This window comes from Musa acuminata, chromosome BXJ1-5 (assembly GCF_036884655.1).
Source record: "Musa acuminata AAA Group cultivar baxijiao chromosome BXJ1-5, Cavendish_Baxijiao_AAA, whole genome shotgun sequence".
Classification (NCBI taxonomy): domain Eukaryota; kingdom Viridiplantae; phylum Streptophyta; class Magnoliopsida; order Zingiberales; family Musaceae; genus Musa; species Musa acuminata.
The window spans coordinates 3618292-3630305 of NC_088331.1; the positions used below are offsets into that span (position 1 = coordinate 3618292).

A 12014-nucleotide genomic window follows, 5' to 3' on the forward strand; every position below is an offset into this window, starting at 1 on the left:
CTTCTTCCTCCCCTGCTTTCCAATGCAACCTTAAAGCTTTCAGGCTCGCTTTGGTCCCATAAACCGTCTCCCTCCTCTCTCTGTCTCATTGCCTTCGCCGTTCCACTCCACATTTGTTCGTCCATTTCTTCCCAACTTCATTCTCTGCTCCCCCTCAAAATCCCAACTTCTTCTTCTTCTTCTTCTTCTTCTTCTGCATTGGTCCTGTTTAGGAAGATTTAATCCGGTTCAACTCGCTTCTTGAGTTGTTGTTGTTTTAGTCGAGGATTTTTGTGTTTCGTAGTGAAAGTTGGGATTTTGGACATGGAAGGAGGAAGACGGGGGATGGACAGCTTGGTGACGGCCAGGCGCACGCTGGTGGCGAGCCTGGAGAAGTCGCGGACGCTGGGCGCCGCCCTCGCGCGCGCCGGCCCCCGCCTCGACGAGATCCGGCAGCGCCTCCCCTCGCTGGAGGCCGCTGTCCGCCCGATCTGCGCCGACCGCGGCGCGCTCGCCGCAGCGGGCGGGCATATCGACCGCGCCGTTGGCCCTGCTGCCGCCGTGCTCAAGGTGTTCGACGCGGTCCACGGCCTCGAGCGGTCCCTCCTCGCCGACCTCCGCGCCGATCTCTTCGGCTACCTGTCGGTCCTCAAGCGCCTCGAGGAGGCCCTCCGGTTTCTCTCTGAGAACTGCGGCCTCGCGGTGCAGTGGCTCGACGACATTGTGGAGTACCTCGACGACCACTCCCTCGCCGATCCCCGCTTCATCGAGGCCCTCAAGGCCTCCCTCGACTCCGTCAAGCCCTCACCTTCGGCTCTCGACGGCGGCCTCCTCGTTGCCGCCCTCGACAAGCTCGAATCTCAGTTCCGGCGCCTCCTGGCCGATCACACCGTCCCTCTTCAAATGCCATCCGACATCGTCGGCGTCCCAGCCATCGCCCCTTCCCCCCTTCCTGTCTCTGTCATCAACAAGCTCCGCGCCATCCTCGAGCGTACCACTGCAAACGACCGGCTTGATCGCTGCATCTCCATCTATGTCGACGTGCGAGGGTCCAATGTCCGCGCCAGCCTCCGCGCGCTCGACCTCGAGTACCTCGAGATCACGCCCGCCGAGTTCAACGGCGTGCAGAGCATCGAAGGGTACATCCAGAAGTGGTGCCGCCACCTCGAGTTTGCCATCAAGCACCTCTTCGAGGCCGAGTTCAAGGTGTGCATCGAGGTGTTCGAGCGTGCTGGACCGCGAGATGTAGCCCTGTCATGCTTCGCGGAGATTGCTGCACACGCTGGGATGCTTGCGTTCCTCCGGTTTGGGAAGACGGTCACCGAGACAAGGAAAGATCCCATCAAACTACTCAAGCTTCTTGATATCTTTGCGACATTGAACAGATTAAGGTTGGACTTCAACCGGATTTTTGGAGGAAAGGCTTGTTCTGAGATCCAGAATCAAACAAGGGATCTTATCAAGAGAGTGATTGATGGGGCTTGTGAGATCTTTTGGGAGCTCTTGCATCAAGTGGAGCTGCAAAGACAGACGCCACCACCTTCCGATGGAGCTGTGCCAAAGCTGGTGGCCTTCGTCACTGATTACTGCAATAAGCTTCTCAGCGAGGAGCATCTGCCGGTGCTCACTCAGGTTCTGATCATAAATCGGAGCTGGAAGCAGGAGAAGTTCCAAGAGAGACTCCTAACTGATGCAATTTTGGACATATTTAAAGCCCTCGAGGCAAATTTTGAGACTTGGTCCAAGAGCTATGAGGACATTCCTCTTTCCTATCTATTCGCGATGAACACACATTGGCATTTCTACAAGAATCTGAAGGGGACCAAGCTGGGGGAGCTATTAGGTGAGGCAAAGTTGAAGGAGCATGAGCAGTACAAGGATTACTATGCTGCATATTTCCTGAGGGAAAGCTGGGGAAAGCTTCCATCTCTACTGAGTAGGGAAGGGTTGATATTGTTCTCAGGGGGTAGAAGCAAGGCACGGGATCTGGTGAAGCAGCGATTGAAAGCTTTCAATAGGTCCTTCGATGAGATGTATCAGAAGCAGTCAACTTGGGTTATATCAGATAAGGAATTGAGGGAGAAACTATGTCATTCGATAGTGCAGACGATTGTTCCTAGTTACCGGAGCTATATGCAGAACTATGGGCCTCTGGTGGAGCAAGACGCAAGCGCAAGCAAATATGCAAAGTACACAGCCCAAAGCTTGGAGAACATGCTTGGTTCTCTTTTCCTGCATAAGCCTGGGAGAACAATGAGTCTCAACATTAGGCACTCAAATGGAAAATTGAATAGTGTAATGACTAGCATGTCTCGCTCTGCCTCAACTGTGAGCTGATGAAGTCATTTCCGTTTTTTAGGATGGAAGGGAAAGAAACCGTGGTTTCTCATTTTCTCATGTGTATAGCAGTTAAAAGCATGAGGACTGGGTCCGCAGCAATTGGTGTTGGTTCAATGAGCATATCATGGTCATATGCTTGGAGCAGCGGTATGGGTTGGCGGCTAGATATATCAGTTTGTACAAAGGTTTTCACGGATGATCGGTTAGGGAGCACTAACTGTGAAACTGGATATCAAGCATGCTACGGACAAACTAATTTGCACGTCTTGAGAAACAAAGACGATGGAGGGTGACACTGGGATTGGTGTTTTGGCACTCATCTAGCAGAAGCTACTTCACTATACTGCTTTAGAGGTCTATTTCTCTCTCTGAATATGCATCAATATTTATTCATTTTAGGCTGGAGGATATGGGAAAACAAACATGCAATTTGCTTTAATATGTAAATTTTGTATGTCAAGGTGCACATGGCGCCCTTGTATCTTTCTTTTTGTCCATTCATCAACATTCATCTTATAGGTTGCAATATGCTAAGACCTAGATTAGATGCATGACGCAGGAGTAAACCACATAGAATCTTATTGTGGTGTTGTGATAGTTTAGCTTAAATCATTTCACAAGTTTGAATTTGCTTTGTTTTCCTCAGAGTGAAATTTGTGCTTGAGTTGTGCTGCTAACTAGCACTCTGCTTGTACATGACACTCGAAATTCCTACTCGCATACGTTTTACGATTACACTATCTAAAATGTAAATCAAATGAAAATGGTGTTAAAAGACATGGGAGTGGTTTACAAGTTTGGAGTTCCACAAGGTCCAATAATTTGTGATGCTCATTCATCAGAGCTACTGAGTCCATGCCGGGTTTATCCTATGCTTATGTTGAGGACTCATTCTTGGTTGGAAATACATGCACATTTTATATTCTTCGTTATGCATGTCATTTCCTGAATCCAGTAAAGGCAGTATCTCCTGTTGTAGTTCTTGCTTGAATTTCCTCGAGTAATTATTACCCACATCCTAAGCGTTGACATGCCTTGTCTTGTCATAGTGGAATTTTTTATACACTATATATACAGGGTATGATAAGTCCGATCCTACTCTTTTAATTGTTACATGATTGGATTTCAGCAAGGTTTAGGGCTGCACTGCACAATTAAGATCTTCCTTAACTTTTTTATACCTAAGCATGTTTTACTTGAGTGCGCATTCATTTGCTTTCTCTCAAAAAAGATCAAGTCAGAGACCCCCAACCATGGCAACCTTTTTCTAGGCCAAAAACCTTGTGGATCTTATTTGAGATCACATGAGATATCCATGTTTGCCGGAGGAGGATCACGAAGTCTTTCAGGTAAGCTTTTTAATCTTATTTTCAAATTCTGATACTGTTCATTAGTGCTTTAAAAATGTTTTGTCCCTCCCGATGAGATGGTCTATATATAGAGATCTCTCTATAAGAATATTCTCAGAGGTATAAAAGTAGTGTGGTATATACTAACCCTTGCTTTAAGATGCTGCCCACCTTGCAGATGATAGAGCAACTTATTCTTTCATGTTTTTAGTGTGTAGAATTGCTTTTTGGGTGCTTCCTTCCTATTTTCACTTTTCCTGTTTGCAAATCATAATGTTCACAACAGACTATATTTTCAGACTTTGCAAATCAGATATGTCATAAAGGTATTATGGTGATAATGAAGTGCATAAATATTGGTTATATGTTGAATGGTTAAGAAAGATACTTGTGATTCAAGTGATGTCCATGCAATCACAGTGCAGTTCATAACTTACATGGTTGAAGCATCTATCAGAAATTGGAGCTTTCTTGCCCTAGAAATCGGTTTATATCATTTCATTGTGAGAATTTTGCTTTGATTTCTACTATGATTTTGGCCAATCTAGTCTCAGAAAACCATAGAAAAACAGTTCTGTGCTTTCAATTGGGATTTAGGTGTCTTGGCACTCGGTTGAACCATCCCTGGGACAAAAAGTGTCAAGTAGGTAGCTTCATCTACATTTAAGAAAGGGACATCCATATGAGAAACCTTGAGAGGAAGGGAAATATTAATGTGGTAGGCAGAGAGCATAAATCCTTGGCTAAGAGTATCCCACATGTTATTCTAACACAACCATCCTCTTCAATGTGCAGACCAAATGAATGTGACATGAAGATGAAGAAGAATCACTACTTGGATCCATGCTCCCTCTTCCATGCATCACCCCATTGAAGGCCATGGCCACTCTCACACACCATCTTTTTCTTCAGTGAACTCGGAGATGTCTCTCTTGCTACCATATGGTTCCAATTTGTGCCCCACAAGCAATAGTTTGCAGCATCTTTATCCCCTCAAGCATTGTCAAGATGAATGCATCAAGTAACCTTCTTGTCTACATCTTACTTGTATCAGACTTGTCTACATCTTCCATCACAGTGGATGCATCAAAGGTGACTGGGGCTTATAAAGCAGCAATAAAAAGCCTTTACTTTTTCTAAAACAGTCTTTTACTTCTTCAAATTTTCTTGGAAAGCACTTATACTTTGAAAATTTTCAAAGCAATATCTCTTACAATGTAAAAAGATCATTTTACCCATTCTTTCATCAAACATATTATCGTCGATAGCTCACAAGGGCCACCTTCGGTAATCCCATCGTCGATAGGGCCACCTTCGGTAACCTCACGTAAGGACTACGAACAATTATACGAGATGAAGGGATGTTGTCGCAATGGTCGATGAGGGTAAAATATTCATTTTGAAAGAAAAAATATTATTATAATTTTTTTCAAAATAGTAAAGTTCTGAAAAAAAAAATATCGAAAAGTAATAATGGATGGAAAGATTTTAGGTTGATATTTGCTGACGAAAGACCAGCAAAACATAGGGTCTAATTCTCTCATCCATCGAATCTTATCTCTCCAACTATTCTCTTCTCACCCATCTTAAATCTTATCTTCCCAAGATGTTCACGTCGGCACAATATAGTATATGTTCGTTGTTCCGCGTACATTGACCCTCGGGCACGTAGATTGTGGTGGGGTATGTGTGCGGTCGTCGGGCCCGCGTCGCTGTCGCGAGCGTAGACACGTTTTATAGGCCCTGTGGGAACGTGTCGGGGCTCCCTCTCTCTTCTCTCTCTCTCTCTCTCTCTCGGCGTCTGACGGAACTGTGCAGCATGCCATGAGGGAAGGGACGGCCACCCTGCTCCCACGCTGCCGGGGGGCTGCTTACGCGTCGGTTTACGAGAATAGCGCTGCTGAGGATTAACAGGCAGAGGAGGAGGAGGAGGAGGATGTCGTCTCTGGTGGTGCCCAATGCGGGACTGAAGAATCATCACGTTGGCCTGCCAGTGTACCTCCACGGAGAGGAGCAGGTTGAGAAGAAGAGGAAGGAGGAGGCGGAGGTGGTGCGGAGGAGGAACGGGTTCTGTTTGGGGAGGAAGGAGGTGGCGGCGGAGTCATCAGAGAGCTCGTCGATCGGCGCCGCGTCGTCCGAGGATGAGGGCTCACGCCAAGAAGGTAGGGAGGCGAAGGAGGAGGAGGTGGAGAGCAAGAGGAAGGATGGGGCGGCGCTGGGGTCTCTGGATTCCTTGGAAGACTCTCTTCCCATCAAGCAAGCCTCTTTTGTTGCCTTCTCTCCTCTCTCTCTCTCTCTCTTCGTATTTTCTACGATTAATTATCTATTTATTCTTCTCTCTCTTTCTATGATTATGTTGGTTGGCATTATCATATCAGAAAGTTCTTCCAACGTGATGTTCTTAATGGTCTCATAACACAATCTTCCTCCGAACCATCGCAGGAGAGGGCTATCCAATTTCTTCTCAGGGAAGTCGAAATCATTTGCCAGCTTATCAGACGCTGCCACCGCGAGCGCAAAAGACATGGCGAAGCCCGAAAACCCCTTCAGCAAACGCAGGAGACTCCTCATGATGAGCAACATTAGAAGTGCTTCCTACACTTCACTCTCGTCCCGAGATCACACGGTGAAGGAAGCAGATGAGGAAGAGGAGGAGTAGGAGGAGAAGCATAAAAGGTGACCTTCCTCCTTGGCTCCCTTCCCCCACCCACCATGGCAACAATGACAGGAAGAAGAAGAAGGCGTTTAGATCTCCTAGATCCTCCTCCCTGTCTGATCTCCAACATGTTCTTCAATCTTGCTAACAAGTCCCGATGCCTTTTCCATGGTGAGATTTAGTCAGAATAATCTTAAATTTGTTTTTTACTGTCCACAATATTCGATTGTAAGCTGTAAAGATGAAGCGAGATTTATCCGATCACAAAGCGTTCGTCAAACATGAAACAAATGCTAGCAATAATATTATTAGCAGTAGCAAACAGTAGCTTTATACTTGGAATGGCTATGGGAGCCGCGTGCAACGCACGTGTCGTTCCACCCGACCATTTAGATTTGCTCCATCTGTGCCACAACCGTCGGTCTTTCTATTCCTAAACTCGGCGGCTCGTCCATCCGTTTGTATGATCTCAGGATGATAGATTCTGATGTGAAGATATGGAATGGAAAATGGATGTTGCAATGGATTCCAGTAGAGAAATCGAGTATTATTTGGATTTGGATTGAAGCAAAGGTAGATCCCTAATCCAACTTAGATCCCACTGGTTTGGATCTATCGCTCCTCAGTCCAATGCATGGAATAACTTCACTCATCGAGTTTAAATCATTGATTTAAAATATTTGAACTTAATACTACCCCATAGAATCCATTCTATATCCATATTATATTTATATATCGATTATATTCTTTGTGGTTTTGGATTGGCTGGCAAATAGTCCCCATCACTAAAGTTATATTTATATTTCTAATATGGTTTTTTTAAAATAATAATAATAATCCTAAGTATTTGATAAATAATAGATAATAATAATAATGTTTTAAATATATATTAATATATGTGTTATTTGATAAAATTATATGTCAAGAGTTGTTGAATATTATATAATAAAATTATGCTATTTAAAATTAAGATATTATTATTTAAATTAATTAATTAATAAAATAAATATATGTAATCTTATAAAAATTTATATAGCCCAAATATATAATATAATATAATCATATAAAATAAATATAAAAATCAAGAGAAATGATGAGGAAAATGATTTCTATCATATAGTAAAGAATTTTATGATTTTAGATAATGTCATATGATATATTAAAATTTTATAAAATTATATTAATATTATATAAGTACTAAAATGTTAACACTATCCTAACCTAATATTAGCATTTGAGTATTTTCAATGTAACATCAAAGTCAAATATGATCTCTTAGAGAAAATTATCAAACACTAACTCATATTTAAAATATGCACCCTAAATCATTGTCAAATGATATATGTGATCTTGTAATCACAATTATTGCTTAAAACAATAGCATCACCATCTTCCACCAAATTTAAAATAATCCTATTGTCTTATATATGACAACACCAACAAGTAGGAATATAAATCAGTGGATTGTGTGCTGTAGTTTCCAATTCAACATTTGAATCTCAAACCTATATGTAAAATGATGTTATGCCATTTGTACAGTCCTTATCATACACTCTCCCACATAAACAAAGTCAAAAGATCATTTCTACCCATCTTTCCTTTTTTTTTCTTTTCTATTATAAATATATATTAATAATAATAAAAATTTATATCCCTGTAAAATAATTAAAAACTTACATATATATATATATATTGATGTTTAAGTTTAATCGATATTAATGCTTAATCAAAATTTTTATTAACATTTTAGTAATTTATATTTTATGATTCAAACTAGTTACTGATAAACATGGATTATAGGGATCAATCATCGGATTATGTAAATATCTTCAGACATATTACATATATAATTTATAAGAGTAAATACATTATTTCAAAACATTGCAAGAATATATCTGCAAAAAAAAATTATCTCTTTTTTTTCAGAAATTCCTAGAAAATATCCACAAACAAAACATTGATTTCCACTGTTGATGAACAATTCTCATTTCATTAATTTGACCACCTCAATTTGTCAAACCGACGGCCAATGTCAACCCATCCCACACCATAAAGTCAGCTGTCAACTCCGCGCAGCAAAATTCACCGTAAAGTCAACTTCCACACGGCTGGTCAACGCCATGGACGTGTTGAGGTGTCAGCAGGCTCCAAACTCTCTCCCGCCCCGACACAGGCGTCGCCGCCTCCGCGCGACTCACGTTTAGGTGCCGTTTGAGCTCACTCTCCTCCTTTGTCGGCTTCTTCGCTTTCCTCCCAGGTGGAATCCGCTGGTTCTGCGAGCTGTCGCTTTGGCCGCGTCCGAGTAAAAGCTTCTTCCCCGCTTGAGACTCCCAGTGCGGGAGCTTTCAAGGCCTGAAAAGACTCGAGCCTCGGTGTCTTCTTCCCCTGTCATTCCTCCCTTTCTCCGGAGACGCATGGCGGTGGATCCGAGGCAGGTCCTGGCGGGGCTTTTGACGGTCTCCATGTTCGCCATGGTCGGGAACATGATCAAAAGAGATCATTTTGATTCCATCGAGGTAACGGGTTTCTTCTTCGTTTCCTCTTCGCCTTCTTGTCTGGTGGATGTTTGCACTGTAGTTCGAGTGATGCTACAGCAAAACTTCATCTGTCAAAGCTTTGTATCTTGAACTCATTGTTTCACATAGCTCTGCATACTTGCATCTTAATTATGCCTCTTAAATATGGAATGAACTGCTTCACATTTGCCTATCATTTCTAAGATTGGTTGCAGCATACGAGAGTGATGGATGGACAAATGATAGCAAAATCACTCGAAATGCTTTCTTCTAGGCAAGCAAGGTTCAGAAACTCACTCGGGTTTCGATTAAATAATCTGCATATGCAATCACCATCGGATATAAGCTGGCTGAGAGAGGAAAAAGTGTTTGTAAAAGAGAGATTGTTTGGTTTCTAAGACTAAAAAGTCCACAAAATCTATAGCACTCTCCTTCTTTCCTTCTAAAACAGCCCTTTTTATCTTTCTTTTAGGTTTGATATGTCCTTTGTATTGTCACATTCAAGTATCCATGCATGTCCTCAGGTGAGTCTTCAAGATGTATCAGGCGTTCCGGTTGATGTGTTCAAGGCTGAAGAGAAGTCGATTACCCATGCATTAAGACTGAGCGAAGGACATAGGAAAAAGAGAAACCAGGAGCTTAAACCTTGCTGGAACAGACCAGTCTCGAGTATGTATCAGAAGTTAAACTTGTAAGAATCCCTTTCTTTTCTTTGTTGCCTGTGGAAATTACTTTGATCTGTTCTCCCCCCTGGATTTGCTTCTTCAGAAGATGTAGAGCAGTCACGAGGTTACATTACATTCTCCCTAAGAAGTGGCCCAGAGTACCATGTCTTACAGGTATGCTGACAACGATCCACTTCTTCATGGTCATGTTTCCTAGAATCTGATCTCCAACATCAATAAAGTAAGCACAAGTAGTTGTACTGTAGAACATGCAATCCACTGTTGGTGATCTATTTCATTGGTTAGGTTACTGATGCTGTGGTCATTGCAAGATATCTGGGCGCCACACTGGTGCTCCCTGACATCAGAGGAAGAAAGCTTGGTCAACAGAGGTATTGCTTCTTTGATTTCGGTATGCTCTTCCTCTGCAAATCCTGAATCTGATCGAACAGAAGCTTTTTCTTGTGGCCATGTGTACTTGGTGAAAGACTCGCATCATTGCAGGAACTTCCGAGAGATGTATGATGCGGGTAAGTTCATCCACAGCCTGAGTGGTGTCGTTAACGTAGCCGACCAGCTTCCGGCTGAAGTAGCAGCTCAGATGCCATCTCTTGTTCGAGTCCCTCATGGCGTATCTGAAGACTTCATCACCCAAAACATCAAACCGATCTTCCAAACCAGTCATTACCTGAGGCTCGCGAGCTACTTCACCTCAGTCGATTGGAGGAGAAGGGAGAAGCGCAACGGCGACTTGGATTCCACCGCTTGCTTGGCCATGTTTGGCAGCCTCGAACTGAAACAGGGGATCGCCGAAGCGGCTGACGGGGTCGTGGACAGACTGCGAACGCTCAGCCGCAACATCGGCAGCCGGTTCATCGCCATCGACCTCCGCAGTGATGCTCTGGAGAAGAGAGGCTGCAAGGAGAGCGACGGCAGAAGCAAGGCTTGTTACGGTGCACGGGAGACGGCAGAGTTCTTGAGGCGGATCGGCTTCAACGGAGACAACCCCATCTACGTAACCCAGACTCGGTGGGACGAAAGCCTCGACCCATTGAGGGAGTTCTTCCCGAGGAGCTACACCAAGGTGAGCAGCCTCTCGCAACGACTGCAGGACCACACGGCCATCACTGCTTTCTGCTTTCGTGGCGTTGCAGGACGATCTGATGCCTGCGGAGAAGAAAGGTGAGTTGGTCAGCTCAGGGAGCGAAGTGGAGAGAGCACTTGACCTCCTTGTTTGTGCCCAAAGCGATGTGTTCGTGCCTGCAATTTCTGGTCTGTTCTACGGGAACGTGGCCGGGAGGAGGATAGCTTCGGGCCGCCCGGAAATGGTGGTGCCATCTCGAGGGCCGCCTTTCTCCGCCAGAGCTTCTGATTTCGTCTCGAGCTATGTCTCCAGGAAGAACCACGTTGCGTACTCGTGTTACTGCTAACGCCGTTCGCAGTCATCTCCTCTACTGCTGCTCTGTGACTGTTCGATCATCGAAAGCGAGTTGCCGTATTGATGAACGTATATGGCATAATAAAAGCAATCGTTTGCCAAAAATAGAAAAAATCATATCTCTTGACGTGTGATCTATCTGTCAAAAATAGAAAAAAAAAATCCATATGAAGTGTTGTACGTAAATAATGTATCTCACATTGGATAAAAAAAAATTATTTAAAATATTCAAAAAATTATCTCCCTTAGCATATGACTCACAGTCTATGATTAAAAAAAGTATTTAAATTTTTTGAAAATTTAAAAGCTTAAGTATTCAAACTCTAAACCAGCTATGTTTGGTGATAGATTTCGAATCTTAAGTATTAATAGTTTATTATTATTAGACCACCTAAAAATTTATCAACAAACCTTCAAACTCTTACATAAATGTACCATAAAATTATAGATTTCAAAATCTCAATATTTGATAAAATTGTGTGTTTATCCTCTGTAGTGATTCCAAAATGTCTAAATTTAGTTTTTATTTCAATTATTTCACATTTCGTGTCGAAATCGATTACGACAAAACCTATGATTAAATCTTCACTGCAGTCCAAAGATTCATCATAATTTAGTTAGTGCGAATCTGGTATAAACTCTTCCCACCTAACATGCAATCGACACATTTTAATTAGAAGATCTCCGTGAAAAAGGAGAAAAAGTAGTTCATCACATGATGTCAATACAAAAAACATGGATATAATTTCATGCATACATCTTCTCTTCTTCACTCCATTCCCAATTCATCTAAAAGTAATCTTGAATAATACTTTAGTAGTTCATGTAGTTATTTACATGTGTTAAACAAGGGTGGGTGACATTTAGGTCCAATTTTGTGTGTCTATCACTTGGACCGGGTCCGGTTCGGGTTAGGTGGTTCCCGGATCCGACCCGGCCAGTCTCCACAAACGTAAGGCCATCGGATTGATAGCCGTGATTCTGTTTCCGCCCCTCAAAGCGGTGACCAGAACTCGAAAGTATGTTGTCCGCGTATTAGAATCATATGCGGATAAATAGTCGACCGTCCGT

The 12014-nt window shown here is 43.1% G+C and overlaps 3 protein-coding genes across 4 annotated transcripts; all 3 read left to right on the forward strand.

Moving 5' to 3' along the window:
• On the forward strand, nt 1-2964 carry LOC135673056 (exocyst complex component EXO70A1-like). Its single transcript, XM_065181754.1, has one exon. The coding sequence runs from the start codon at nt 304-306 to the stop codon at nt 2314-2316; it is 2013 nt and encodes a 670-aa protein (XP_065037826.1). The 5' UTR covers nt 1-303; the 3' UTR covers nt 2317-2964.
• A 2457-nt stretch (nt 2965-5421) lies between these two features.
• On the forward strand, nt 5422-6588 carry LOC135674904 (protein OXIDATIVE STRESS 3 LIKE 4-like). Its single transcript, XM_065185166.1, has 2 exons — nt 5422-5924; nt 6111-6588. Exons 1-2 carry the CDS (start codon nt 5605-5607, stop codon nt 6325-6327), a joined length of 537 nt encoding a protein of 178 aa, XP_065041238.1. The 5' UTR covers nt 5422-5604; the 3' UTR covers nt 6328-6588.
• Nucleotides 6589-9191: 2603 nt separating this feature from the next.
• LOC135674905 (protein MANNAN SYNTHESIS-RELATED 1-like) lies at nt 9192-11187 on the forward strand. 2 transcript variants are annotated; one of them, XM_065185167.1, is made up of 3 exons: nt 9192-9509; nt 9609-10589; nt 10660-11187. In XM_065185167.1, the coding sequence occupies exons 2-3, from the start codon at nt 9819-9821 to the stop codon at nt 10933-10935; spliced, it is 1047 nt and encodes a 348-aa protein (XP_065041239.1). In that variant the 5' UTR covers nt 9192-9509; nt 9609-9818; the 3' UTR covers nt 10936-11187. The 2 variants fall into 2 exon arrangements, with proteins under 2 accessions (XP_065041239.1, XP_065041240.1); XM_065185168.1 differs by having other exon boundaries at nt 9192-10589.
• Nucleotides 11188-12014: the final 827 nt, after the last annotated feature.

What these genes read in the sequence shown, in the direction of transcription:
- LOC135673056 (XM_065181754.1), top strand. Translation starts at nt 304, where the DNA reads ATGGAAGGAGGAAGACGGGGGATGGACAGCTTGGTGACGGCCAGGCGC.
- LOC135674904 (XM_065185166.1), top strand. Translation starts at nt 5,605, where the DNA reads ATGTCGTCTCTGGTGGTGCCCAATGCGGGACTGAAGAATCATCACGTT. An exon ending in GAAGACTCTCTTCCCATCAA is followed by an intron (nt 5,925 to 6,110) that starts GCAAGCCTCTTT and finishes GAACCATCGCAG; the next exon opens with GAGAGGGCTATCCAATTTCT.
- LOC135674905 (XM_065185168.1), top strand. Translation starts at nt 9,819, where the DNA reads ATGCTGTGGTCATTGCAAGATATCTGGGCGCCACACTGGTGCTCCCTG. An exon ending in TCCCGAGGAGCTACACCAAG is followed by an intron (nt 10,590 to 10,659) that starts GTGAGCAGCCTC and finishes GTGGCGTTGCAG; the next exon opens with GACGATCTGATGCCTGCGGA.